The sequence below is a fragment of the Sander lucioperca genome, chromosome 9 (assembly GCF_008315115.2).
Source record: "Sander lucioperca isolate FBNREF2018 chromosome 9, SLUC_FBN_1.2, whole genome shotgun sequence".
NCBI lineage: Eukaryota > Metazoa > Chordata > Actinopteri > Perciformes > Percidae > Sander > Sander lucioperca.
The window spans coordinates 34,624,606-34,652,255 of NC_050181.1; the positions used below are offsets into that span (position 1 = coordinate 34,624,606).

Genomic DNA, 27,650 nt, shown 5'->3' on the forward strand with positions numbered 1-27,650 from the left:
TATCTTTAAAATACAGTGTCCTGGAAAAGGGGCGTTTTCTTTTTTTGCTGAGTATAAATAAACTGAAGACAAAAAAGGTGGAGTTGCTGCCAGTCTTCTAAAGCTTTGTTTAATGAGGCTTTGCCAAAAAGTTACTTTATAGGTTTAAACAATCTACTTCCTCCCTTTATTATTTAATGTCCTGACTATGACAACACCTGCCACTGACTTTCCATTCCTTCCTGCTTTCCATTCCTTCCTGTCTTTCGTCTGTCCCCTGGTCCTCCTGTTGTCCCAAGCCTTTCTGGACTCAGTTCACATCTCACTTCATCCTTTTCCCTGTCACTGTCTTTGTACCTTTCAGCTCATACTCCTCCTACCCCTCATTTTTGTTGTTTGCACATGATTATTTTACATCCGGCTGAACCATTCATACATTCATTCATTCATTCATTCATTCATTCATTCAACCTTTATTTATACTCAAGACAACATTGAGGGACGGCCCTCATTTACAATGACATTGAATCAAATTACAAAGACAAAAACAAAGCAACAGCCCAGGAAAAGAAGCAACACCATCATAAGAAAAATAGACAATAAAACTTTCTGAATTTGAAAAATGATTTGATAAATAAATTAGGATAATTAGACTACAATTATGTAGAGCAATTACAAGAAAAAGTTTGGAGGTTTAAAACCAGATTTCTAAATTGTTCACAAGGTACAAAGGAGTTGATTTTAAGAAAGGGCTGTAATTTGTTCCAGGAGTCAGGTGCACTAAAGGTAAAAGCGGTCACTGTTTCGGCTAGAGGTGCAACGATGAATCGATGAATCGATTAGTTGTCAACTATTAAATTAATCGCCAACTATTTTGATAATCGATTAATCGTTTGAGTCATTTTTTTATTAAAAAAAATAAGATTTCTCTGATTCCAGCTTGTTAAATGTGAATATCTTCTAGTTTCTTCTCTCCTCTGTGATAGTAAACTGAATATCTTTGAGTTTTGGACAAAACAAGACATTTGAGGACGTCATCTTAGGCTTTGGGAAACACTGATCCACATTTTTCACCATGTTTTGACATTTTTATAGATCAAACAACTAATCGATTAATCGAGAAAATAATCGACAGATTAATCGACTATGAAAATAATCGTTAGTTGCAGCCCTAGTTTAAAACCAGATTTCTAAATTGTTCAAAAGGCACAAGGGAGTTGATTTTAAGAAAGGGCTGTAATTTGTCCCAGGGGTCAGGTGCACTAAAGGTAAAAGCGGTCACTGTTTCGGCAGAGAAAACGAACCACATACAGTACGTGAACATGAACATGAACATGATGTCTCTGTGCAGGAACGTGGGCAGCCAGTGGGCTCTGGAGCAGGCGAAATACAACCTGGTGAATGAATACATGCTGGTGGGAGTAACAGAAGAGCTGGAGGACTTTGTAATGATGCTGGAGGCGGCGTTGCCACGCTTCTTCAAAGGAGCCACTGAGCTGTACAAAACAGGTGCCATGTCTGCTCAGTAGTTACAAACCATTTGCTGCTCCCTTGCATATTTTTTTGTTTCCCTCACCAATATTATAATATACCGAAAAGCTACTTAATGGCTCACCCACATTGCCGTTGCTCAAGTGTCTGTGTGCTGTGGTTGCATATTAGCAGTCTGAATTGCTCCTCTGAGAATTGAATTGTGATCAATATGCACTCATGCCTCACGCCGGTTACAGCGAGTGCAGCCGGAATGGATAATGGAGAAGAATTAAATCTGACAATGATATAGATGTACCATTACTCAAATATTATGTTCATAATTTTTAGCGGCAGATACACCCAAGTACTCAAGTTAATTAGGTATTTATTTAATTCATTTGAATTTAAATGATGTCTGAGTCTCTGTGTCAAAAGGCATGCAGTGTCTTTCCTTACCCCGATTTTGTAAAATTAGTAAAAGAAAAAAAAAAAAATAGGCCTAAAAAGAAATGTAGGACACATCAGACGGGTTTAAAAGCTGCAGCATATGTCCACAGTAATCATTTCAGGCATTTAGGGAAATACACTTATTTGCTTTCTTACTGAGCGGTAGATTAAACGTTTGATACCACCCTAATCTGTACGCTAAATATAAAGCTACAGCCAGGAGCTGGTTATCGTAGCTTAGCATAAAGACTGGAAATGGGGGGGAAACCGCTATAGCCTGGCTCTGTCCAAAGGTAACAAAATCTGCAAATCAAATTTTGTTTTTGACAGCCTTTTGTGGGACTATTTCTTGACCGGGTGCAGTAACGTCTACGTTGGTTGCCTAGTAACCTCACATTGACCACAAGACTCTTGAGAAGTTGCTGCGCGCAGCCAAAAAATAGTCAATAGCAAATAACCCCATGTTAAACCACAACTTGATGTTTTTACACTTACTGTACAGATCAAACAAATATGTTCAGACAAATGTTTCCAGTCTTAATGCTAAGGTAAGATAACCGGCTCCTGGCTGTAGCTTTATTTACCATAATAATATATGAGAGAGGTATCAATCTAATTCTTAGCAGGAAAGCAAAAAAGCAACCTTCCAAAAGCACTATAGTGACTAAGGATGTCATATTTACAGCAAGCCAATTAGTGAACTTATTTCGCTCGCAGGTTCTATAAACGGATATGGCTTTAAGCCTGAAACACTGCCTATAATACATGTAATGTCAGTAGGGCTGTAACGATGTGCGATATGAAACCGAAATCGCCACACTCAGATCCACGAACCTGTGTCGCGGAGTGAGAAGGCAGAATCGCGACACACCCCTTCCAACTCCAATGCTACCACATCTTTAAATTACTATTAGTATTAGTCGTTTTGGTGCCTTATCCCCTTTTGTCGGGTAAATTTAGCTAACTGTAAAGACGGCTAAAATCGTAGAGGGTGGGGGGTGTAACACTGGTAACGCTAACGGAGGTGTAACGTTACGACTGGCCGCTGTTGTGACTCGGGTGACTGGGTCTGTTTCCCGACGCTTCAGAGCGAGGCAGACAGACAGGGGTGTGCTAGCTGGCTAAATTACCATTAGATTAGTCATCTATCTATACAGTTAACGTTACTGGTGAATTTGTGGGTTAGCCCAGAGTTGTTAACTGTGGTCAAAACAATCATACTAAAAATAACATGAGCGTGTTGAGCGATGTCGTAATCTTATGTTACCCACCAAGAATTAGCTAACGTTATAGACCAAGCATTAGCATTAGCTACCTGTCAACCAGCACCTTTATAGTAGGCACCAAAGCACTTTTCCTCTTCGGTCCCCCTACAGGTTGGAAGCGGAATTGTCGATTACTGTTACCATTACCAAAGCCCGTCTACGGAAAGCCGTTCCACTCCCTATTAAGCCCCATTGTACCTACTTTGGTTGCAGTTCCACCAGAGTTCCACTGGGGGTGATCACGGTCCAGTGCAAAATGAATGGGACTCTATGGAGCTAGACGGCTAAATTTGTCTCTTTCGCCTGATTGTCATTGAGAAATCTCAGATTTGATTGTAGTTTTTGCAAGTTCAACATGGATTATAGGTCAAAAGTTGAATGAACGAGTACTTATGCCCTTTCGATTTGTTACAGGTTGAGTCGTTGTTGCCCATAACACGCTAGCATTCTGCTAATGGATGCTGATTGGTGAGTGAAGGACTGATTACGATCGGAGATCCCTCTTGACGGCATCCGAAGCAGAACCAGAATGCCAGAGTGAATATTTCGGCGTGGTCTTTAAAACATTAGCAAACCTCTTTCTAGCACGTGTATTGACAGGGAGAGCCTAATCTGTCAGCTGTGTTGTCGATGCCTCGAGAGAAAAAAGGAAGCGACTCAGAGCTTGCCGTAAAGCAGAATCTCTGGCCGTATATATGTATGACGTCATTGACATTTTAAAAGGCTTTTTAGAACAAAAAAGCCACTTTAAAAAAATCTAACACCCAGCAGTGTGTATTTTCTTAGCCTCCCCTTTCAAATGCAACATTCAAATTACTAGACAAAAAATTATATCCTGAGAAAAGTGGATTTTGAGGAGTATAGCTCCATAGAGTCCCATTCATTCTGCACTGGCCTGTGAGCGCCCCCTATATGGAACTCTGGTGGAACTGCAACCAGTTCAGAAGCCGGAAGTAACGAGAGAGTGGAACTTCTTCCCATATTAGAAATTCTTTGCCATTACCATTATTCTTATGTCTCATTCGATCGAGTCAATGAACCACTGAAACGATTTTGGAAACATTATTTTAAGGTACACAAGAATCATTGGTGTTGGATCGATCGATATTGAAATCAATCAATATCAATAAATAAGGTCTCTGTTGTATTACTGTGTTGCAAAGTGGCATGTAATCAATGACAAAACAATGCCATTTGCCCCCCCTTTAAGTTGCCTATAAATAGTGCCAATGAATTTTTTAAATCCAGTAACAAAAGAAACAAAAACTACTTCAACCCCTTCACCAAAACAAACTAAAACTGCCGTAATGCCTATATTAATGTACCCTGACCCCTTTTAATTCTCCTCTCCTTTCATCACAGGGAAGAAATCCCACCTGAGGAAGACCAGCGAGAAGAAGCCGCCCACAAAGGAGTCAATCGCCAAGCTGCAGCAGTCGGCCATCTGGAAGATGGAGAACGAGTTCTACGAATTTGCACTGGAGCAGTTCCAGTTTGTCCGGGCACATGCTGTCAGAGAAAAGGACGGGGAGCTCTACTTGCTGGCACAAAACTTCTTTTACGAAAAAATCTACCCCAAAAACTAAAGAGGCAACATGTCCACAAAAGAAGGCTTGGAGAGGACACTTCAGTTGGTACGGGCTCGATGTTGCAGTCTGAGATGAAGAAGAGCGAGGGAGAGTGGGACTAATAGACTGCAGATGACTGTGTGGCTGCTTTGTACGTGTGATTGAGAACATAACGTGGAGCTGCAGATCAAATCCGCCTCTACTGAGGGCTCTGTTATACGCGTCTGTGCCAGCCAACTGGACAAGGAGTTTGTGTTTCGTCAGCAGGTTGTGTTCCCAGCAGCCCCGCACCCAACCCCCACCCCGCCCCCGCCGGGCCTCCACTCCCCTTCACTTCCATGTCAAAGGTCTTCTGCGCAGAGGGCCTCTGCCGACACATGTCCAGAGACGGCCTGTCCAGCAACTGGTCACCGGTCCTCCACTCCTGATTGGCTTCACTGTTCTCCGATCCAGACAAAACATTTTCATCGGCTCTGTGCTGTTTAGTTGTGTTTGGTTGTATTTTAACTCTTTACTCTGGTTGTCTTTTGTATGTAAAGACAGTGACATTTTTCATGGTGACACAACATCCCCATGCCTCACCACTACTACTAACTTAAGGAGATTTGAAGTGTAAGATACTGACTACTGTGCTGTATTATTGGACTTGAATGAGAACTTTTGAGGTTTTTACGAAATAAAAATCCTGTGACCATGGACTGTTTACTGGGACAAGTGCACATGTTTTATACTGTACTTGATGTGTTGGATGTAAACATGCAGCTTTGCCCGGAGGCTTTTCCTCCCTAATGAAGAAACACGTGAGAATACCAAAGTGTGTAAGAACACTAAGGTGAAGATGCTGCTGCTGTAAATATTTACTACTTTTTCAGTGTGATTCATTCACAGACAGATTTTCTACATTATAAAATTAACCCATTTATACTGTTAACACTCTTTTTAAAGTTGCAGTATGTGCATGTTATCAGTTTGTACATTTCTTTCAACTCTTTCATTTCACTTTTTAGTCTATTTTTGTTGTTTCATTTTCTTTTTATCGTAGACCCAGTTAGACATGGGTGTTCACTACACTAATATGTTAGTCTGGAATATGCAGACATTTAGGGAAATGTGTTCATTCTGCTTTCTTGCCCAGAGTTAAGTCAGGAGATTGATACCACTCTAATATCAGTCCCTTAGATATAAGGCAACAACCAGAGGCAGGTTACCTTGGCTTCTTGTCATCTAACTTTGCAAGAAAGAGAATATGCCTATTTCCCCAAAATGTCAAATGTTTTTTTGCAGTTCTCCACATAAAAGATGGTGGAGAGGTTGGTAATTACTTTGCTACTTTGCTTGTGTAGTTGTCATCTATCGTTTTCTTAACCGTTGGGTTTATTGTGGTTATAATGGCCTTTTATTGGCTGATTAAAAATCTTGCCTACCCTTCATTAATTGCTAACTAACAAGTTTAAAGTGACATAATGTTGCCCCTTCAACTAATTCACCTGGAAGAGCTGCACAGACTTTTTCCACTGGTATATGGCCACATTGCAATTCCTGAGGTATTTAAATATACAGATGAATAGGTACTCATTTTTAACTGAGGACATACTACTCAGTTTTTGTGTGCCTTCTCTACACCCAGCTCCCCCTGTGTTGCAGTTTTGTCAGATGCAACATAAAAACAACATGGCTGTTTTCATCTTTTATGCCAAATGAAATACACAGAGCATTTTTTTAAACTACCAGAGCTGCATGTGTGTTCTTTAATTTAACATAATATAATGATTGTCCATCATCATCATCATTATCATCATCATCATCATCAGGTACCATACAACCACAAGGGAGTGGGGAAGACAGATAAAGCTGCTGGCTGCTGGGAAAAAAGGAAAGCTGGATTATTTCCGGACTGGTATCCTGCAGAGGGAGATAAAGAGCTGCCAGGTCTGCTCCTGCCTCCAACTGGGTGTGTGTTTATCCATTTTAACATCCTTTCCATCTCCTCCTAGAGTACGTTTTCAGTGTTTTATATGGTTGTAATTACACTTTAACAATTTATTATAAAAGCACAGAAGGTGTCATGCCAACCCGAATGTATATATTCAACATTTTCTCTTGTTGTGGAAGTCACTATCTTACTGCTGAAAACAATTAAGAGCACTAAAATAGGAGCATGGTTATGTGAAGTAAGAGGAGTCAGAAGAGGACAGAGAAAGTGTAATATGACCAAGTGCTGCCACTCGGTGTTACTCATCCCTGCTGTCAGATAATCCCTGGACAGTCATCAACTATTGGACTCATCCCCATTAATCTCAGATAGTTTTCCAGTTACAGCTTTCTGGTTTTGGCCCTGTGACCCAGATAAACAGGGAGTTGTTCAATAAGGCAGAAGCAGTAGAAGCTGTTTTAAGAACTTCCAACAAGGTTATTGAACTTTTTTTAGCCATTTTTTGTGCTTTAGAACCTTTTTTTTTTCAAATATTTTAAGGCATTTGTGCATTATTTATGTAGAGAGAAAAGGGAGAGAGAGGGGAAGATCTGCAGCAAAGGGCCCTGGGTCGGAGTCAAACGTATCAGACACAAATCATCATTCTAGAGAGAGTATTTTTTTATTTATTTTTTAAACATGTCTGGAAGAGACATTTAAGTATTTTTCTGTCATTTTAGCCTTTATTAGATAGTACAGTACAGTGGAGAGCTTACAAAAAATGAGCACAGAGGGTGTTACGCAACAAAAGTCCCCAGCTTGTGTTGCACAAAATTCTGAAACTATGAATTTCAGCTATGCTACTATATACTGTATAGTATATATATTGGCAAACACCTATCACAATAAAGTATATGGGGCAGCGCCTGGGTAGCTCACCTGGTAGAGCGCGCGCGCCCATGTATAGAGGTAGACACGTGGGCTGCGGGTTTGACTCTGACTCTGCGGCCCTTTGCTGCATGTTGTTCCCCCTCTTTCTTCCCCTTCATGTTTTCAGCTGTCCTATACAAATAAAGGCCTAAAATGCCCAACAAAATAAATAAATAAAGTATATGATTAAAGTATGAAAACATGCAATGGCAACATATGGCTGAATTTCCTTATTAGGTCACAGAATGTGATGGGTCACAGGATTTGGTGTAACACCAGACTTAAAACAGGAACACTACAACTACATGGTCAGGGTCCCAGGCACCTAGGCCTCTTTATGCATTATAAAATTCTCAGGTTTTTACAACCTTGTGGGACAAGACCTTATACCTGCCTGCCCAATAAAACTTGGTCATCATCGCATTAATCAGAGCAAAAATCATCATGTTTATTTTGGGTAATAACACGCCCACAGATCAGTAAAGTGTTCATTCAACTGTAGAAACAGAGCTGGAGTAACAGCTGGAGAAAGGCGGAACAGCACAGACGTGTATCTTTCTGACAAAGGCAGATATTTATTAACCCGATGGTACAGAAACGGCATTACACCATATCCCCAGTCTTTCCTCCCACACCAAACACTGCAGCCATTACGTGTGGGTTGCGGATATTGCTGATAAACCACATTGACATGAAAGACAAAACCATCATGTCCTGTCTGAAGCACCTGTCCTCAGTCAGCCTCTGGAGAGTGTCACTGTCGAGGGGTTTTAACAGGAGCACATAATTCAAAAGTCTACCCAACAAGGCCTCTGCCATTTTTATTATGTGGACAATGCTCAGTTTATGAGTGAGGAACCTGCGTTCTTGTTCACACCAATAAATATTTGAGACACTGTGCCATAAGCACAGAGAATGCCCAGTCTATGAGACATATGGCTTGTGATGACTGTGTCCCTGAAGGTTATGTAATGCAGCAGTAAGTCTTTTCACTGAGGTGTGACATGTCATGCACCGTCCCAGAGAAGAGTTCAGTGTTTGTCCTGTGGTTTCTTCATAGCAGCTCCTCCTCATCTCTCTGGCTTGGCAACTCAAATGTAAACTGTGACTCTCACCGTATTTAATATAGCAGCTTTTGTTTGCACTGCACCTCTGGTTGTTAGCAAGTTTGTGCAACGTCTGCATGATCCTTTCGATTTGAATAATAGTTTGATGATAAATATTAAATAGGTGACTGTCTTATTTAGGTGCAGTCTTCTGAAAAGTAACTACACCTACTCAAACAAAGTACTTCATTGCAATTTCGAGACTTGTACTTTATTTGAGTACAGTATTTATTTTTTATGCTACATACTTCAATACATTTCAGAGGGAAATGTTGTACTTTCTACAGTTACCTGACAGTTATCAATAGTTGTTACTTTGCAAATTAAGATTTGCATTGTTATAAAATAAAATCTCCAGCCGTTAGCAGTTAAAGTTATATCCAACTTGACCAACTGTATAATGTCTCCATGTTTGAGAGACCAACGTCAAGTATATTTTGATGATGTACACTTATACTTTAGTAAAACGTGAAAAAAAAAAATATATATATGTATATATATGTATTTATTGCATTTAAATTACTCTATTTTCTGTATATTTGATTTATTTTTTATATAATGTCATTTATTTATTTTTATCCCTTTACCTCTTTTTTCGCCAGTTGAATGACAGCTTAGCCTTTTAGGGACTAGCAAAAGCAAAAAGAGAAGGAAAAAAATTGGATTAAAAATGTGGCATTATATACAAAATAAAAGAATAAAGAAAATATACAGAAAAGAATTGAGTACTTTATATGCAATAAATACATATATATATATTTAAAAGTAGCCTATATAAATAAACATAATACAGAAATAAATAATAACAAATAAATGTGAAAATAAATTAAAATGCTTTTAATTATTCTTTCATATTTTTGGTTTTTATAATTCCACATTTATTTATTCTTTTATTTATATATTTCCAAATTGTTATATTTACTTATTTATTCTTTTATTTATTCCTCTATATTTCCACATTAGTTTTCTTTTGGACAGATGTATTTATTTCTTTATGGCACTTATAGCTCCATACAGTAATACCTCTGTACTTCAACCTGCAAAATTATAGCAAGACTTTCACTTGGAACAAATCTAAGAAGTTAGGACTTTCTATCTTTAACAGAGGATTTAATTTGTCTGAGCATTTATTGTAAACATATTTTAACCTCGATTTCAATCACCGTAATATGAGATAGGCCTACATGTTTTTCCATGTTTGTGTTTGGTTTAACCCAGGATGATTTAAGGTTGTTAGCATGAGGTAAGGCTAGTATATGAAGCAGCCCGACAGCAGCAGCAGCAACACTACAGCTCTTCTGGGCGGACGCTTCCACTCTAAACCACCGCCTCTTTCTCCAACTGCACTGGGACAGATTTATGCTTCAGTTTTTTTTAATTTATGAACACCCGTCCACCCTGCAGCACCCCTCTAGGACGGCGTGACCGCGTCAATGAAGTGTGAAGACGACATGGGAAGCCCCGTGTACCCGAGATGACCGATGATTTGGTCCAAATAATCACTTTTTTTTTGTCGCCAGAGAGGGAAACTTAAAACAAGGCTTGTTTTTGGAGTTCCACCTCCCCTCCTCTCTCCCCGTAGGATTTGATTCAAAGGCGAAAACCAAGATGGCCGCCGACTCCGTGCAGGTAGGAAAAGTTGACAACTGTTGCGAAAAGTGCGCAAACGTGCTCCAGGGGCTAAACTATCAGTTAGCAAACAGTTTTATTTCATTAACGTTGATTTGCTGTGAGTTGGTAGTGTTGTATGTAAGTTAAGGACCTCTACTAGATCTCAAAGGGTTGTCTGTGAATTATCCATGGATTGAGGCCTGGGAAACAATTATCCAAAGTAACGTTAATTTATCCCGGAATAAACCGGTGATTTTGTGCGGAAGCTGCTATGATAATTAATTTTACGACCTTTTTTTTCAAAGGTTTTAACGCTAGTGTTGCTGTAGTTCAAGTCTTACTAACGTTAACTAACGTTAACAGCTCTGAAACGTTAAACTTTTGGAAAATAAACAGTGTCCTCCTTGTATTCATATACCGGTAACGACATATGTTTATCCGTAATCTAAATACAGTTAAAGTTGTTTCATCTTTGGAAAGGGAAAGTGTTCACTGCTGGTTTGCTTGACGTAAAGTTTTTTTCAAACACGTAGCTAAACGTTACAGACCGGATGAACTCAAAACACCAGCAATATAAAAGAAGTCAGAAAATGTCTTTCCCAACATGCAAATGCAATTTTTTTTATATTTTCAAGGAGCAAGTTAACGTTACATGTTTGTAAGCACTAGCTACAGTCATGTCTTATTATTCTATATGCATAGAGAATTATAAGTCATGACTTATAAGTCATGACTCACGTTTTTTTTTATTGACAAAATGCAATGTATAAAGATACAGGTAGACAACATTAGCACACATAGATCAAAAATAATTATATGATGAACATAAAGTGAGAACATTAGGATAAGTTACACAAAAATAAATTAAAAACCAGGAGTACATATAAATGAAATCCTATTCAGTCAAAGGAGTTTTTGTTGTTTAACAAACTGAGTGACTTGAGTAAAGAATTCACTTCTATGAGAAAAGGGAAAAGAAATATGTAATGAGTATCGGATATTCAATAGCGCTGTTATCTTGATTATTAATTAGAAACAGATAATATCTAAGGTAAGGTTAAAAGAGTAGACAGAGTTAGTGGGTTTAAAAAAGTAAGGTTACAGTCATGGCTCACTGATGAATGTGGTTTCCCTTGAGTGACGTCAGACTTGAAATAAGTCTTTCTGACAAAAGCATTGTCCAAGACCTACAACTCATCCACAACTTTATCTAATCGCATTTGCAGTGCAGTCAAGCATTAGCTTTAGCAATATCCCCCCAAATCTGTATTCATGTCAAAGCTAAGACCAGTCTCATTACTCAAACACTATTATTCATCTTTACAGGGAGTACTGGAGGAAACTTGTTACAGCAGATAACAAAGCTAACACTTGTGGGAAGTTACATTTTTAAATGTTTCTTATTAATGATTACTGAGGCGACGTGGTGATGACATGTCAGTGATGCCTTTTATTGAACCAGTTTAATCATGAAATGGCTTATTATACCTAGCGTTTACATTTATTTTATTTACTCAGCGCAGGCTTAAATGCTTTATCAGTGACATGCATATGGATCACCCAGTTTGTTGAACAATATTTTCTTTCGTGGGTTTATAAAATTGTAATGGTCACAGCAGCCCATATTAAACTGAGTCTGAAAACAGTAAGCTGATGGCAAAACATCTGCATGCTAGACCACCTGTTTCCTCTTGAGTATGAGAACATACATGGATAAAGATGTCCTATATTTGTGATCTCATCACAGTATTGGCTAGGTTTATAATGAAGCCAATCAATATGCCAGGCTAGGTGATGTAAAGTTAAAAACTATTTTACCATGGATGGTTGACATCACATTGCATATTGCAAAACTCTTAAGTCGGTGTTAGGACTGTTAGGATTATGTTTGTTGCCAATGACAGATGATAAACAGCAATAACACAAGCCCAACCCTATGCTGTATTCCTAAATGAGATCGTAGTGCATTTTGCTTATTTGGGCTTAAAAAATACCATCTGGAAGGCATGCTTTCTCTACTAAAAGATGTATCAATAGCTGAGGTCGACCAAGCCAGCTAAACTGTAACATATATATCACTGTGGTGGTTTATATGGAGTGGAACCAGATCTACTCAGCAGAGCAACAGGTGCTTCACTGCAGTTTATCGCTCGTTCTCTTTGTGATATTGCAGCGCCACTTTTCTGGACACACAATAAATCTACTGTCTGTCCCGCTCAGAAATGACCATTAACATTGACCTGAAGTGCAAGACATTACGTACACTTTCACTTGACATGGGATATGTCTAAGGCTTGTGTGAAGGCTGCATTTGTAGGATCTGCGTTTATTAGCCCGTGTTGCTATTTCTGGTGGCAGTAGAGCACCAAGCTGTGGCCAATACTTTGCAGCCAGCTGTGGGGTAAGACGGTTTGGTGTCAGGTTGTAGGTTGAGATCGGCCTCATGCAGAAATGGCAAGGGCTTGGCTTTTTAAGCATGAGCCTGGATGGTGGCCTCAACTTTTCCATTGTCCTATTGTGTGAATGGAGTTCTTGTTGTTGGACTTGGAGCTTTCAGGCTTAAAGAGCAAGTTAACCTGCTTACACTTAAGGCTCAGACCTAATGTTTGCTTTTACCTCAGTTTCCTTTCATGTTTTCGGCACTAAAAGAGGTCTTTAACAAGTTCAACAAGTGTAGGTAACACTTGCCTTACCTTTTGTAAGAATGCTATCAACAGTTTTATGATTTATTTAAACACATTTTCTAGCTATACACATTGTATTGTTTTTATTTTGTGGGGATGAACAGTCCCTATTTTATCCATCTAATAAATTAAGCACCTCTTTCATTTTTGTAATGTTGCTTATAGCTTTTAGACAGGTCTTTCCATTTGTTGTGAGCCTTGAACATTTCACAGAGCTCCTAGCAGAGCTAGCTGACAAGAGAAAGTTCCCTCCATCCATAACAAACTGTATGCATTGGGCTATAAGTGGAAACATTTGCTTACAATTCCTGCATCACTCGTCTTTGAACCTAATAAGTCTTGAGTTCTCAGTGTGGCGTCATTCTCCTGACAAGGCAATACATTTAAGCAGCAAGAAATGATGAGGGCCATCAGGTAAAAGAGCAACTAAAGGAAGTGTTGCAATTACAGCGAAACAAGAGGCGAAACCAATCCTGCAAATGAGCTCCTGCTATCTTTTTTTGGATATAGTTTCTTTGTTTGATCTCAAATTAAAATCGCAGACCCCGTGGGTCTACTTACTGATTTATTTCCACCTTATCTGATCGGCCTTTCATGCATTTCCTTGCATTTCCTTGCATTGTTGCGCAGTAAAATAGGCCCTTTAGGGTGTCCTCACGCTGTCCTCATACCGCGTTGGGCAAACACAGCTACAGTGCAAACAAGTTATGCAGGGCAGTTAGCTGAAGAAGAAAGCCACTTTTTTTTCCCCCCCCCACACACTATTCTTCCACTTCCAAGAGTTGTGACCTCCATTTTACCTATGAGTCATCAAGGAGCCTCTGGACCAGTCCAGGATATGTGCAATCTATACTTTCCCCTGAAGTGAGCACCTATAGTGGAAAGAGGGGGGGGATTTCACAAGGCGGGGTGAGGCTATGTGTGAGCCCATGGAAATCCCTCATTGTACCCAATCATGATTTTCTTTGCCAACTTAAATCTGTCAGTCAGAATTAGTCACATTTACTCCAGGCATATAGCTGAGGTACCCAGATCCTGGCACAACTTGTCTTATGATGATCAATTGAGTTAGTAGATGACGGCCTAAATCTGTGGTTCCCAAAGTGGGGTCTGGGGACCCCCAGGGGTCCTTGAGAGGGGGGTCCCCAGTAAAAAGGGGAATCATTTATTTTCACTAAAATTACATCCATAAGTAACACAATGACAGGATTTATGTGACTATTTTGGACATGGGTTTCATACACATCTAAAAGCAAAAAATCCTATCGGACGCGGAACCCTGTGACAAGATGTCATCAAATGGGGATCCGTGGGCTAATGTGTGTCAGTTTAGGGGGTCCTTGACGTGGAACACGTTTGGGAACCACATGCCTAAATGATAGCCACTAAATATGATGGCTTTTTGCTGTGTGAAATATGGATGTGGTCTGTGTTTGAGGAAATTAAACATTGTGGGGAACCCCACATTTTCTTTTAAACTGTAGCATGAATTAAAGACAATACAGCCTATATGGTGCTTTACTGACTTGTGTCTTTCAGTGACAACAACCTTGCAAGGTTAATTCCTAATTAGCTCTTGTGTTTTTAAAAAGCTTTGCTTTCCCAATAAATAAAACCACAATGGCCACAATGGACAGCCAGTGTTATGTTTTTAACCTGGGTTAATTTTAGACCCAGTCGTCTCCCTGGAGTGAGATTATGTCCCATTCTGGGCTGCTCTGACCTCAGAGTTAGAAGCTAAGAGGGATTTGGCTGTCGCTGCTCAGACGGTTTATCTTCCCTGTTGATGTCAGTGGTCTGTGTGAGAAAGAGGGAGCAGAATGAGAGCGCCGCTAGAAAATCGGATACTAGCGGAGTGAATGAGTGCGGCTTTGGACGGAGCTTCTGCCAGCTATCGTGTAGCCTAACCTTTGTGGCAGAAGATAATATTTCTCCTAACAGAACTTCGGTGGAGTTCATGTAATGATAGTTAGTGGTGGTCAGCAGAACATGCGAGGGCGGTTTGGTTTAACCAATCTAGAAATGGAGTTGGCTGAAACCAATGTTCAGGTATGGCAGAAAGTTAAGCCTGGAGGTTTTGTCTTGTTGACTTGATCTATCTTTTCACCATCGTCTCCTCAGACAGTTTCACTTTAAACAGTAGCCCACTAAATTGAAGCGAATTAATTGCATTACGCCTAAATGTTACTGAGTGTTTGACTGCTTTCTTTTATAGTAGTAAGTAAGTAGTAGGTAAGTCATGATGAATGCAACAAGACGCAGGTCCCGTGGTAGTCGCAGAGTGGTGATGTGCTGTTTTTCACATCTCATTATGCCCCCATTTTATGAATGGTATGAGTTCAACTCTGGCACGGTTTCAGAGGCTTTTCAGAGGGCAGCGAGTTCTGCTTGACCTTTTACATTTGGGTTGGTTCTGTTATCTGGAGTCGCACACAGACTTTGATTTGAGTGGGCGCACTTTACACTGGTGATTTTTCCCAAAACTTCAAAAGGTCACAGATGTTGAATAGAAATGTGTATGCATAGCTAATTGAGCAATGATTAGTACCAAAGGGAGGTCAGGCTTTACATTTTGGTTTGCAATTTGTCCTGTTTGAGCTCTGATGACTCATAGGTTGAAATGTTGTGGTTTCATCGTTGTAACCATGTAACACAATTAAAAGGTTATACTGTCTCAACAACAAATTGAAAATTGGAAGAGCCAAACTTAGACGTTAGGGTTAGGGTTAGGCTAACCCATGTCTCTGGTTTGTTCATGTCATTTAAATTTTCCATCTAGTGGACTGAAAAAGCAATCGATCTTATTATTCTAGTACCAAAAGGTTAAATTCTCATGCAATTTATATAATAAAAGATCGATACTTGGCATCCGTGTATCGTAGGGGTGTAAGAAAAAATCGATACACTTGAGTATCGCGATATTTTATTTAGCAATACTATATAGATTTTCAAAAACGCAATATCGTTTTTATTTTTTATTTTTAGTTTACGTGCAAAAATAAGACAGTGGTTCACGTTTATGTTGTGTTTAAACCCCCTACCACTAGATGGCTATGCTGAGACGCACCACTTCCTTGCAAGGGGGTAAGCTTCGCTTCAGAGCTTGAACCTCCTATGGCGCCATTTTGATGCTACAAAGCGATCACCCAACGTTAGCATTCCATTGACTGCCATTCATTTTGACGTCACTTTGACAGAGAATAACTTTACATCTGAACCGTTTAAAGACTCTATTTGTCCGTTGTTTATTTCTAAAGAAACACGACAATGTATAAAAGGCTCCATTACCTTGTACCTCACATTATGGCTCTGTAGCAGACGTTTTTGTAAAAATAGGCTGAAGATTGTGTCATAACCACGCGACTTACTGTCGCAATGTAGAGGAATTACCGTATAGTACAGGAGAAGCTCGCAGGCAGTTTGGACTTACATTAGCTGTTTAAGTTTAATTCCTAATGTTAACTAACATTTTAGTTAGCATTAATTAGCCTGTGTCTATGTTACCTCCTTACATATACCTACGCTCTCCGTCTCTGCAAGATTGGGAATGATTTAGATTTCTCTTGGCACAGCTACCAGAAGACTTACAACTTTCAGACAGGTTGCTCACGGCACATTTACGTTGTCTCTCTCAGTTATAATATCCTTCACTGGTCTCCGTCCAGAGCAACGGGATCTGTTGGTCCAGTTTATATACTGTCTATACTTCCTTGTCCATGCCTAACCGTGCCTAGCAGTGCCTGACTTTTTGCTAGAAGCTAACAATGTAGCTATGGCTGAACTTTGGCCTACTTCAGCATATAAAAATTAGCTCACTAAGAACCTGTGAACCACAATTTTGAAGTTTGATTTTCTGTGTACTGAATTGTTTGCCTAAAGTAAACTTTTTTGACTTTTATGCACATCTTGTCTTTTTTCAAATATTAGTTTTTCTAAAATTATGCTTTAAAAAAAATCCCAATATATCGCCTTACACACAGTATCAAAATATATTGCAATATATTGAATCGTGATACGTATCATATTGCCAGATTCTTGCCAATACACAGCCCTAGTGTATTGATACAGTATTGCTCGGAAAATATCGCGATACTATGCTGTATCGATAGTTCGAAAGTTTCCCATTTATTAAATAATTGCTTAAAGCATTTAAACAAAGTTTTGTGTTGGGAGTTTGTAACATTTCAAAATCTTAATTTTGACTTAAAGATTTTTTTTTTTTTGGCATTTCTGTGCCTTTTTAATGGATAGGACAGCTGAAATATGAAAAGGGAGAGAGAGGAGAGAGACATGCAGGAAACTGTCACAGGTTGGACTCGAACCCTAGACCTTCTGCGTCGAGGAATAAACCTCTACATATGTGCGCCCGCTCTTCCAACTAAGCTAATCCGGCCACAGAGATTTTCACTTCCACTGTAAATGCATATCGGTTCCAAATATCGGTTTCCTTAACTACTAATCATCTGTATCGGTATCACCCTTGAAAAACCAGTGTCAGTCGATCCCTACTGTATTCATCATGATGGACTTTAAAGTTGAAGCCAATCAGGAAGTGACCGCTAATCCCTCGTTAGTTAATGTGACGGCTTTAAGGATGCAAGTAAATGGTGACAGACAGCAGCAGTGAAAACACTGCATGCAGAGGTTAGCTCAAGTTTAAAACACACCGCTACAATATTCAGGTTACGCTTTGGCAGTGTTGAATCTCATGTTTGGTCAGAAGATATTGTCAAGGCAATTAAGTTATTATAACTTCATACATTTGAAAGAAATAGAAAATTAGTATTGATTAGGGCTGCACGATACAAGGAAAATATGCGATAAAGTTGTTGAATATCGCTTCGATGTTACTTGCAATAAATGCACAGATATTAAAGTGTACTCAGTTCTGCCTTTCTGCTGCTTTCAATATTCCGCTTAAATACAACTTGCTTGATGAATTAAAGACAAACAAAAGGAAATCATTTCCAACATTCTTTTATTGAACAAATTGAACATTGAATTAAATATAAAAGGCACCTAGCCTGGGAAAACCCTGACGAACTTCCGGCAAATTTGAGATTTGTTCTGCAAGTCAGTCTGGCCAAGAGCCCATTCAAGCCCATTTCCAATTTTTTCCAAATCGAGGCACCAATCACGACCGTTGAGGCGGGCTTTACACGATGACGATAGCGCAGCGACGGCAAGCAGCTTTTTGTTTACAGTCATAGCGGCCACCGAAGCGCAGTAACCTGTTGATGCCGCTGTCGCTGCTACGTCACCCGGATCGTTGGTCTGATTGGTTGAAGTACTATCCAGTGCGCTGAGAGGCATATGAACGGCGTCCGTTGGTGACGCCCCTTTGGAAATGGGCTGCGAATGAAGCTTGCCCTGACCCACTCTCAGTTACAACTGAGAAGGGTCTGGTGTCAACCAGGCTAAAAGGCACCACTAAAAAAGTGACAGTTATATTTATTTTAAAGTGCAGTTTTCCATCGATACTCTCTTTCAACTAACTCAAAATATCTGAGAGCAAGTTAATATTACGATGACGATAAAAAAAATGTATTTGTTGTGCAGCCCTAGTATTGATCACCTGAGGCTCATGATCAGATCACGCATGTTTCACACACATTTTGGTGGTTATTATAAGAAACTCATATGAGTGACTGCTGGGATGAAACTATGTCTGGAGCTCCTCTGTTTTTATCACTTCCTTACTGCTGTCATGAGCTGCCACTCATCATGACAAAACGGAAATGCATTTGTTTTATGGGGCAGTAGCCTCAGCTGTTTTGAAACCTTGTAAGTTGGCGCTGCTTTCTGTTGATTGATAAGTCCTGTTGACTTAACACTGCTGAAATCCTGCCAGGCTATTTGTTGACTGAGTCACTGACCTCTGTATGTTCTCTCCTCCTCTCTCGCTGACCTCCTCTCAATTACATTCCACATCTTCCTCTCATCCTCCTCCTGCTGTCCTCTTTCAGGGGGATGCCAGGGGCCAGCTGGTGGCGGAGCGACTGGGCCTGGGACACAACCTGGACCTGTCCGACACAATGGTTCAACAGAAGCTGGACGAGATCAAGGAGCAGATCCGCCGCGAGATCCGCAAAGAGCTGAAGATCAAAGAAGGTGCCGAGAACCTGCGAAAGGTAAAATCGCTTTTTGAAAACAAATTAAGAAAAAATGGAAAAAAAAACTCTGAATGTTAACACATCGCCACCCCAAGCAGAAAAACAGTGTGCTAAATTCCACAGATTTTTGTTCTTTATCACCGCTGAAAACTGTCAAAAGAGAGACAGATGAAAGATTAAAATCGAAGACATTTTACAGCTGTTTTCACCGGCTGAGTAGTTCTCCCCTCGACTAGTAAACTGACATTTATGATTTAAAGTGGGTGAAGTTTCCCTTTTTAAATCTTTGCTATTAGATAAATTGCGTCATCCACTCTCCATCCCCTCAGGTCACCACAGACAAGAAGAGCCTGGCTTATGTCGACAACATGCTGAAAAAATCCAACAAGAAGGTGGAGGAGCTTCACCAGGAGCTGCAAGAGCTCAACGCCCACATTGTGGTCAAAGACCCTGAAGAACTGCTAGGTAACAGAGAATAGCGGCCCCAGAGCATTTACAACAAGTAGTAAAGACAGTTGACATATGCTAATGCTATACTCCACTTCCTCTACAAATATATCATTGTTGTAGTTGTGCACTTTTACTTCGGCTCCATGTTCCTTGTATCAGCACATAAAAATTGTATTAGTATTATTTAGTAGCATTTTGCCCAAATTAACACTCAAATACTGTTTTTTTTTTTCTTTTATATTTGCAATTGTATTGTGATTGATATTTTCAAGCTAAATTATTTGAATTGATCAAAATGTTGATGCCGTTTATTTAATTGACAATTGTAGTCCAGTTGTCTTTGGTTGGAGGGTTCTCCTGCAGCCTTTCCTGTGGGATGGCTATCTCGCTATTCTAAAGAGCGATTCATTCTGAGCCATACCTTTTTTTTTTTCTTTTTTTTTTATCCAGGATTTTGCCCTGGTGTAATGTCACAAAATGGCAAATTCTCTTCCAAATATTGTCATCTCTTTTTTTAATCATTCTCTCCAAGATACAGGTTCATTGCAGATGCAAAGCATCGCTGAGGAAATCATTTTGACAGTGCTGTGTCAGAACGACACCTACATGAACACACATTGAGTGTTTGGAGGTGACTCACTCTCCAGAGGCTGACATTGTTGCATTCCACATTCCACCGACCGTTACAATGAGCTGTCGATTGTTCCCCTCCGAGGCTGTTGAAAGCCTGCTCCTGTGCATTTTTTTTTTGACAACAATGGAATTTGGAGAGAGTTACCCACAGCATAATGTAGTTTTGTTACAGTAGTTGCCTTATGCAGCATTTGTTGGTGGCGAGTGTCCGGGTGAATTCAGGAAGAGAAGGAATGGTATTTGTCTGCCTGTTACCATCACATCCCCCCCCCCCACACACACACAGAACAGTTGACATTAGGAAGTAGATGAGGAGGAGGCAAGGGAGGTCATCTTGGTAAAGGCTTATCTTAAGTGGGAACAAATTTAGCCTGACTCGGTGACTCTCAATCTGATGAACGAGGGCTTTCTTTTTAAGTGACGCGACGCCAGCGGAATGTCGCTGGCTATCGCAAAATGATGGAGAGGGCAGCTCCGCTCCACAGTCATGAGACAACTTGTTGAAATGCGTTTAGCTCTCGAATCCGCAAGAGACGGCACTTGTTTCCTGAATTAGTAGGAAGGAGGTGCTCTCTGCCTCTGCGAGCAGCCAGAATGTGTTTTTGTTCCCGGAGAAAGTTGAGGGGGGCTCTGGTTATTCTCCGCCACTCAGCTGAGGCCAGAAATGGGCCGACTCACTCTCAGGTGCCGTCTGTGAGCAGCAGCCGCAGCAGCTCTGACGCAGGGTCACCGAGCCAGTTCCCTCTGTCACGTATGAGCCCATTCACAAAGAGACTTGCCCCAAGATCAGCAGTTTACTTCCTGAATACATGTCCAGTCTGTTTCCCTTCCAGTCATCATATCACATATCAAGTGACAAACACGACAGTTTTAGGTCCAGCTCTGATGATGATGATGATGATGTAATTGTTTGCAGAGTATTGTTAGCACGTTTCTCGTTGCCTTCTCGTCAGATACAGATGGGGTTAATCCGAGGGAGGGTTCCCCTTGTCAGCTGTCCAGCAGTGACATCAGCCCTTCAGCTATTCAGTAGCTCAGTATCTTGTCCTCCGGCCCAGCGTGGGCTGAGACGGAGGGGTGGAGGGGCCTTGAATTCTTGGCTCGATGTGACCTTGACCAAACCACACACCCCCATGCAGAGAGGAAAGCCCCAAACGTGGACTGGATGCAGCACTTTAGCGAGTGTTTCTCAGCGTGCCTTTTGTCTTTTCCACAAACAACTTCCTCATGACACTGACTTAACGTGATGTTAATGTAATCACCGTGACGCTACGGACTCTTAGTATGCAATGTGGAGTTTATGAACGCAAAGGGCCGTTTTCCCCCAAGCCCCTGCTAAATTCTTACCTTGCTCGACAGGCTTTTCTACGCCCATGTGATTTGGATGAGAATCTGAAAGTGTCTGTTTTTCCCGTCTAGCCCTGCCTCTCGTGTGTGTGTGTGTGTGTGTGTGTGTGTGTGTGTGTGTGTGTGTGTGTGTGTGTGTGTGTGTGTGTGTGTGTGTGTGTGTGTCACTCCCTCCCTCCTGTCCCCTGCTGAGTGAGGTTCAGTAGATTTGTGTCTGTGTTTCTTTCTCTTTTTCTGCACACTTTCAGTAATGCTACACACAAGGTTGATTGATTTAGGTTATTTTTATTTATTTTTTTTGTGTTAGACTAGTGTTTGTATCTATACAGTGTTTGTATCTTGTGCGTACACACACAAGAGGGTTGCCTTGGGAAGGCTAACATCCTCCCCTCCTGCACAAAAACCTCAGCAGTGATGCTCTCTCAACCTATTAAGGGTCATTAGATGAATCATTTAAACTTTCAGTTCAAAGAGTCACATGCTTTCTTTTTGCCCATATCCAGCAGGTGCTCAAAGGAATCTTTTAGACACTGTTTTGATGAAACATTCACAGTGAATGAATCACAGACCCGCCTGCTGGTTATTGTTATCTGTGTTTGGCAACGTCTTCCAGAATAACTGATTTTCCTCACCGCTGTTATTTTAAGTAACTCCAGTCGGCCTCACTTAGATGAACTCAAGACACCTTCAGGGAAATCAGGTTTTTTTTTTTTAATATACATGGGTCTTGGAGTTTTTATGTCATGTTACTTGTTTTTCGTCATGGGACTTTTTTTTACACTTTAAATTTATAAGAGAATTTAACTGCGATGCTATCGTTATATACATAATAGGGCCGTGCAATTAATGAAAAATGTAATTACGATTTAGGCCCCTAATGAGCTCAAAAACAGATTAATTGGAAAAAAACATTATTTGCAAGTATTTTGTCTTGTGTAATGAATGAAAAAGCAAGTTCAAAACGGCAAAAGTATTGAGGGAAATTTCACAGTTGAAGGTGTGTTTTACTGTTGCAAAAAGTTCAGTAATTGCAACATCTTTGCAAAAGTCAATGAGTAATTGTGTTAAATAATCGTGATTTCAGTATTGACCAAAATAATCGGGAGTATGATTTTGTTTTTTTTGTTTTGTTTTTTTTTCTTCCATAATAGTCCTTATACATAATGGGCTACTGTTTTGTAGGTCCTGGAGAGAAAATGGCATTGTTTGAGTTTCGGATGTGGCAACTCTTTCTAAGTGTACTCTTTGGGTCCTTTCTGAGAGGAGTTGCTTTATGACACCATAGACGCTGAAACTAAACTTGCAAGTCAAGTCAGGAGAAGTCAGGCAGGTTTTTTTGCCCACCTCACCTGTGTGTGTGTGTGTGTGTGTGTGTGTGTGTGTGTGTGTGTGTGAGAATGTTTTGCTCTGTGCTACAGTGATCGGCCTGGGGAGGGGTTTTCTGTGCACCGTTCGAGTCCAGACATGACCCAAAAAAAAAAAAAAAAAACGGGACAAAACCGTGAGCTTAGCGGCCAGAACTGTGGTCCAGCTCAGGGGATAGAGACACTTGTTTTCACTTTGTGTGTCTGCCTGGTGTATGTGTGAATGCATGAGAAACTCAAAAGCCTTAACAGATATTGGCACAGTGACACCGTGCCGTCTCAGCTGATTTTAGGGAATAGACAAGAAGCACTTTGAAAAAAAGAAGTTTGAAAGTTGCTGTGGATATATCATTGTCATAAGTGTTTACACCACATTTGCTTATGTAGTAATGTCACTGCAGTTTTGGTAGTCGTCTGCAAGTTCACACTTGTTTTTTGTTTTTTTTCTTCAGTTACTCAGAATAGAGATGGCCGCAGGGTTTCCCTCTGCTGTTGAAGTTTGAACAGACTTTAGGAGAGAGCCAATGAGATGACAGAAAATGCATTTGAATTAGCAGTGATTGCCTTTGCATTATAGTTATTGAATAGGAAAGCATCATAACAAATCAAACTGAATATTTGTGTGCTTTGGGTTCGTGTTTTTTGTTCCCATGGTTCTGTTTTCTGTGTCTGCATAATGGAGCAAAAACAAGTGTGTAAAAGTCTCCCTCTGACACCATTTATTGATCTGAACTTCTGTCGTCATGTCAGACCCCTGGCTCGTGTAGTTATTTTTGTGTCGAGAGAGTGAGTCAATTGGACTCTTGTTTTAACATACTTCGTCACATTATAAACAGCGGACCTTTCTGGATACATTATGCGACTACTGAAGTTGCTACCCGACATGTTTTTGTAAGCAAAGTTAGTGCTGCAGGCCTGTTCAGCTAACTTCAAAATGGCTGGCAGCAAAAAATAGCCCATGCATGCTGAGTTACCATTTACACTCTGTGTATATTTGTGACAACCTCCAGCAGCACATACAGAGTCATATATCTGTGGTTGTTTCCAAAGTTTTTTTTTTTTTTTGTCTTTACCCAGAATGCCCTTTGACCCCAGATACTCCCAACAGTGAGATGAGACTGTGCACCAGCAGCAGCCACCTCGCTGCCCTGAAAAGACAGAATGACATCGAGCTAAAGGTGAAACAGGGTGCCGAGAACATGATTCTGATGTACTCCAACGGGCCCTCCAAGGTAAGATTCAGCAGGAAAGGGTTTTAAAAAAAGGTTTTAAACAAACCTGAGAAAATGTGGTAGAAATTGTTGTAGAAATCCATCAGTTTACAAATCCACTTCCTGTTTCAACTTCGTGTTATCGTACTTGCGTTTTCCTGTGCAATGAAAACGCCCCCACCCACACACACACACACACACACACACACACACACACACACACACACACACACACACACACACACACACATCGTTACATTAGTCGACTTCCAGTTTCCTCTTGTTTGATTGGAATGGTTTTGGGGGCCTAATAAGGGAACAATTATCCACACAATACTTTTAAAAGGAAGTCGTGACTCGTCTTACTCTTATACATGCTTCATTGTCCCCTTTTTTATTTTATTTTAATTATTACTTTTATTTTTTTATTTTATAATCACCATTGCACTGAAAATTGTTGTTCTTGAAAACATGCTAACAGTTTTGAAAAAAAAAAAAAGAAAAAAAAAAAGAGGAAGTTGTAAGAAACTTCTCTCATGTCCTGTTATTTATCTCCTCACCTGCTAGATTTATCTTGCGATCCCTTACTTACAATGTTATCATATATGATTATGGCCAAAACTAGGAAAATAAAGACTCAAGTGATAAAATACCCTAATTATATTTTTAAATGATCTTTTTGGCAGTCCAAGAGGAGTAACAGAAGTTGACATAACACTAATTTATTTAGGTCACCCATATCATAATCCAGATTTTTTTTTAAATCTTTTTTTAAATTTCTTATTTTTTAGCACCATTTATCATACAGACATACAGAACAAATTCCACAATACGTGCCAGGTAATGTCAAGTGGTGCATAGAACAGATGAACACAAATTGAACAAGAACAAAAAACCCTCACCCACCCCCCACCCTCTGCGGTCTCGAGGAAAACAAAAGAAACAAACAAACAGAATTCACACCTTGCCTAGTCATTCTCCTCTAGTTCTTGTGGTGTTGAGGTCATTAGGTCTGATATTTGTGCTGCTGTGCTTTCCCATAGGCTGATAGTTGATGACTTGGCTTTGTTAATCCTTGCTGTAGAGCGCTCAAGCATAACTATGTCTAGAAAATACACCAACCACTGTTTTATACAAAGCGAGTGGGGGGGGCAGCGTTGAATTATCATTTTCTTGGTTGCAGTAATCTAGATTTTTTTTTTTTTTTTTTTTTTAAGTTAAGGTAACACATGGAATAATATTAATAATCGCATGGAAACTTCAGTGAGCAGCTCGTCTGCAGGTGGTTGAAAAATACAGTACATGTTGGGTTTGCGCTTCCAGTTTCGCTGTAGGGGAGGGGGAAACATGAGAAGTTCACAAAGCTCTTTGTGGCTCCTCTAATGCTCTGAGTGAGGACAACTATCATTTAGGTGAGAGGTGTGTGTAAGCTACCAGAACTGATAACAGCTGGAGCACCAAGAGCCGCTCATCCTCATCTTGGCTCTTGGGTCCGTCAATAGTAATTGAAGCCACTTTGTAGTAGACCGTTTAGTATAGTGTAGGGTTTCAGTAGCGAGTCTCTAATTTGCCAGTGATGTAAATTCTGCTCTTCATATGTTTCTGAGGATATGTTGGGTGTTATTTAACGGAGCGTGGAATGATTTCTCATGCATGATAGTTTTGACATCTTTGAGAGATATGCTTGTTTGCTTTTTTGGCGAGAGTTAGGTGAGAACATTGAAATCACTCTTATGTCTGTGCGGTAAATATGAAGCTACAGCTACTTAGCTTAGCATAAAGATTGGAAACACAGGGAAACAGCTAGCCTGGCTCTGTTCAAATGTAATAAAGTCCAAATCATGCTCTCAAAAACTGTGTAATGGTAATTTGTGCTGAACCTGATATGTGACCAGTTTTAAATTAACAAGAATAATTTTACAAAGATTTCTAAACACGGTCAGTCTTACATTTTGAGATCTTTGGGATGTCTAACTTGGGTAAATGTCATGTCTAATGTTAGCCCGACATGAGTCTGTTTTTTTTTTTTTTTAACACAAAAGTTGTTTGACTTTATGTTCAAGTGAGTATGGTTTGGAAACCAGAGGCACACGCAGAGCCTTAGTGTGTAACTGTAGTACAGTAAACGGAACTGAAAACTGCCACATGATCCCCTGTGTCTGGAAGGTGCCTCTGTCTGACCGGGGGAGGTCGCTTACAAAACACTGTGACCTTCCCCCGTCAGACAGACAGACAGACAGACAGACAGAGACACCTTACAGTTGGAAATAGTCCTGTCCTGATGTCAGAGAGGAAATGTCTGCTGGACAGAGGTCTTTCCTGCGTGCGGCGCCATAAACAACCAGGATTTAAACTTCAGAGGAATTTTGGGTGGAGTTTGCTTACTCGTGTGTGTGTGTGTGTGTGTGTGTGTGTGAGAGAGAGAGAGAGAGAGAGAGAGGGGGTCAGCAATTACAACACCCAATGCGATTCCAGTTGCATTTTTGATGAACAAGATTTTCCATGTGGTCACTCACTTCTTTGGCTCCAATTAAGGGCATGAACTGGCGTCCTGGCTGTTTGTGTTACATGCTCACAACAACAAAACACAATAGGTGATGAAGGATGGCGTGCAATTACAGTCATCTATAAAGTCCTGGCATCCAGTTATTTTAGCTGGAAGACAAAACATTATTTAAACCTTTGAATCAAACATGAATGTATAGTAATGTATATCAAAGTGTTATGACAAAGAGATGTTTCCCCACCCACAGTGGTGGGACAGTGATGGTTTCATTTCTAATTGTGTTCATAGGATCGTAAGTTGCTAGCGACTGCCCAGCAGATGCTTCAGGACAGCAAGATGAAGATAGAGTTCATCAGGATGCAGATCCTCAAGGCCAGCCAGGCCAGCGAGCTGAACTTCGAGAACAACGATGTGATGGGTGAGCCTTCGCTTGCACTCAGTGATTTTTAGAATTAGCCAGCGTGACCTTTTTTGGAGAAGAAATGCCTGTATAAGTGCCCACAAGGTCTCATGAACAAGTGCGTCTAAATGAAAGAATCCTGTCCATCCTGTCCTCCAGACAAGCCCATCATCAGCCCGTTGGACCTTCGGGTGGAGGAGCTGTGTCACCACGCCAAGATAGAATCCGCTGTGGCAGAGGGAGCCAAGAACGTCATGAAACTCCTGGGCTCGGGAAAAGTCACAGAAAAGAAAGCACATTCAGAGGTAGATTGTAGTTTTGTGTTTCTGTGTGTGCGATTTCATGTCCATTAGGGCTGAAACGATTCCTCGAGTAACTCGAATAATTTGATTACTAAAAATCATCGATGCTAAGAGAAGAGACAGGTTGGACAAAACGACAGAAAGTGTCCAAAGTTTGGAATCAGTTCAAACGTAATTAAAACAAAAACTCTGTACAGTGTGTCTACTGCAAAATCGAACTAGCTTACCACAATAATAGCACGATGTCAATGCTTCAGCATCTCAACAGAAAACACTGAGTCTAACTTAATCATCCATTCCACGAAGAGGACCCGACTATGAAACTATACCAAACACAACCACTACCAAA

The 27,650-nt window shown here is 40.3% G+C and overlaps 2 protein-coding genes across 4 annotated transcripts in view; both read left to right on the plus strand.

The window, feature by feature from the left end:
* Positions 1-6,459, plus strand: part of hs2st1a (heparan sulfate 2-O-sulfotransferase 1a) — a 32,337-nt gene extending 25,878 nt beyond the window's left edge. For both annotated transcript variants that reach the window (XM_031298050.2, XM_031298052.2), the window contains 2 exons: positions 1,331-1,488; positions 4,527-6,459. In XM_031298050.2, the coding sequence (XP_031153910.1) occupies positions 1,331-1,488; positions 4,527-4,750 (382 nt within the window). In that variant the 3' untranslated portion in view covers positions 4,751-6,459. The remainder of the gene's footprint in view (positions 1-1,330; positions 1,489-4,526) is intronic.
* A 3,535-nt stretch (positions 6,460-9,994) lies between these two features.
* pkn2 (protein kinase N2) overlaps positions 9,995-27,650 on the plus strand; it is a 35,421-nt gene continuing 17,765 nt past the window's right edge. Inside the window, exons 1-6 of one of the 2 annotated variants that reach the window (XM_031298029.2) lie at positions 9,995-10,309; positions 18,942-19,106; positions 19,418-19,553; positions 23,960-24,114; positions 26,888-27,017; positions 27,159-27,304. In XM_031298029.2, coding sequence (XP_031153889.1) covers positions 10,289-10,309; positions 18,942-19,106; positions 19,418-19,553; positions 23,960-24,114; positions 26,888-27,017; positions 27,159-27,304 — 753 coding nt within the window. In that variant the 5' untranslated portion in view covers positions 9,995-10,288. Of the gene's footprint in view, positions 10,310-14,753; positions 15,025-18,941; positions 19,107-19,417; positions 19,554-23,959; positions 24,115-26,887; positions 27,018-27,158; positions 27,305-27,650 lie in introns of those variants that run through there. The other variant, XM_031298028.2, reaches the window with a different exon arrangement.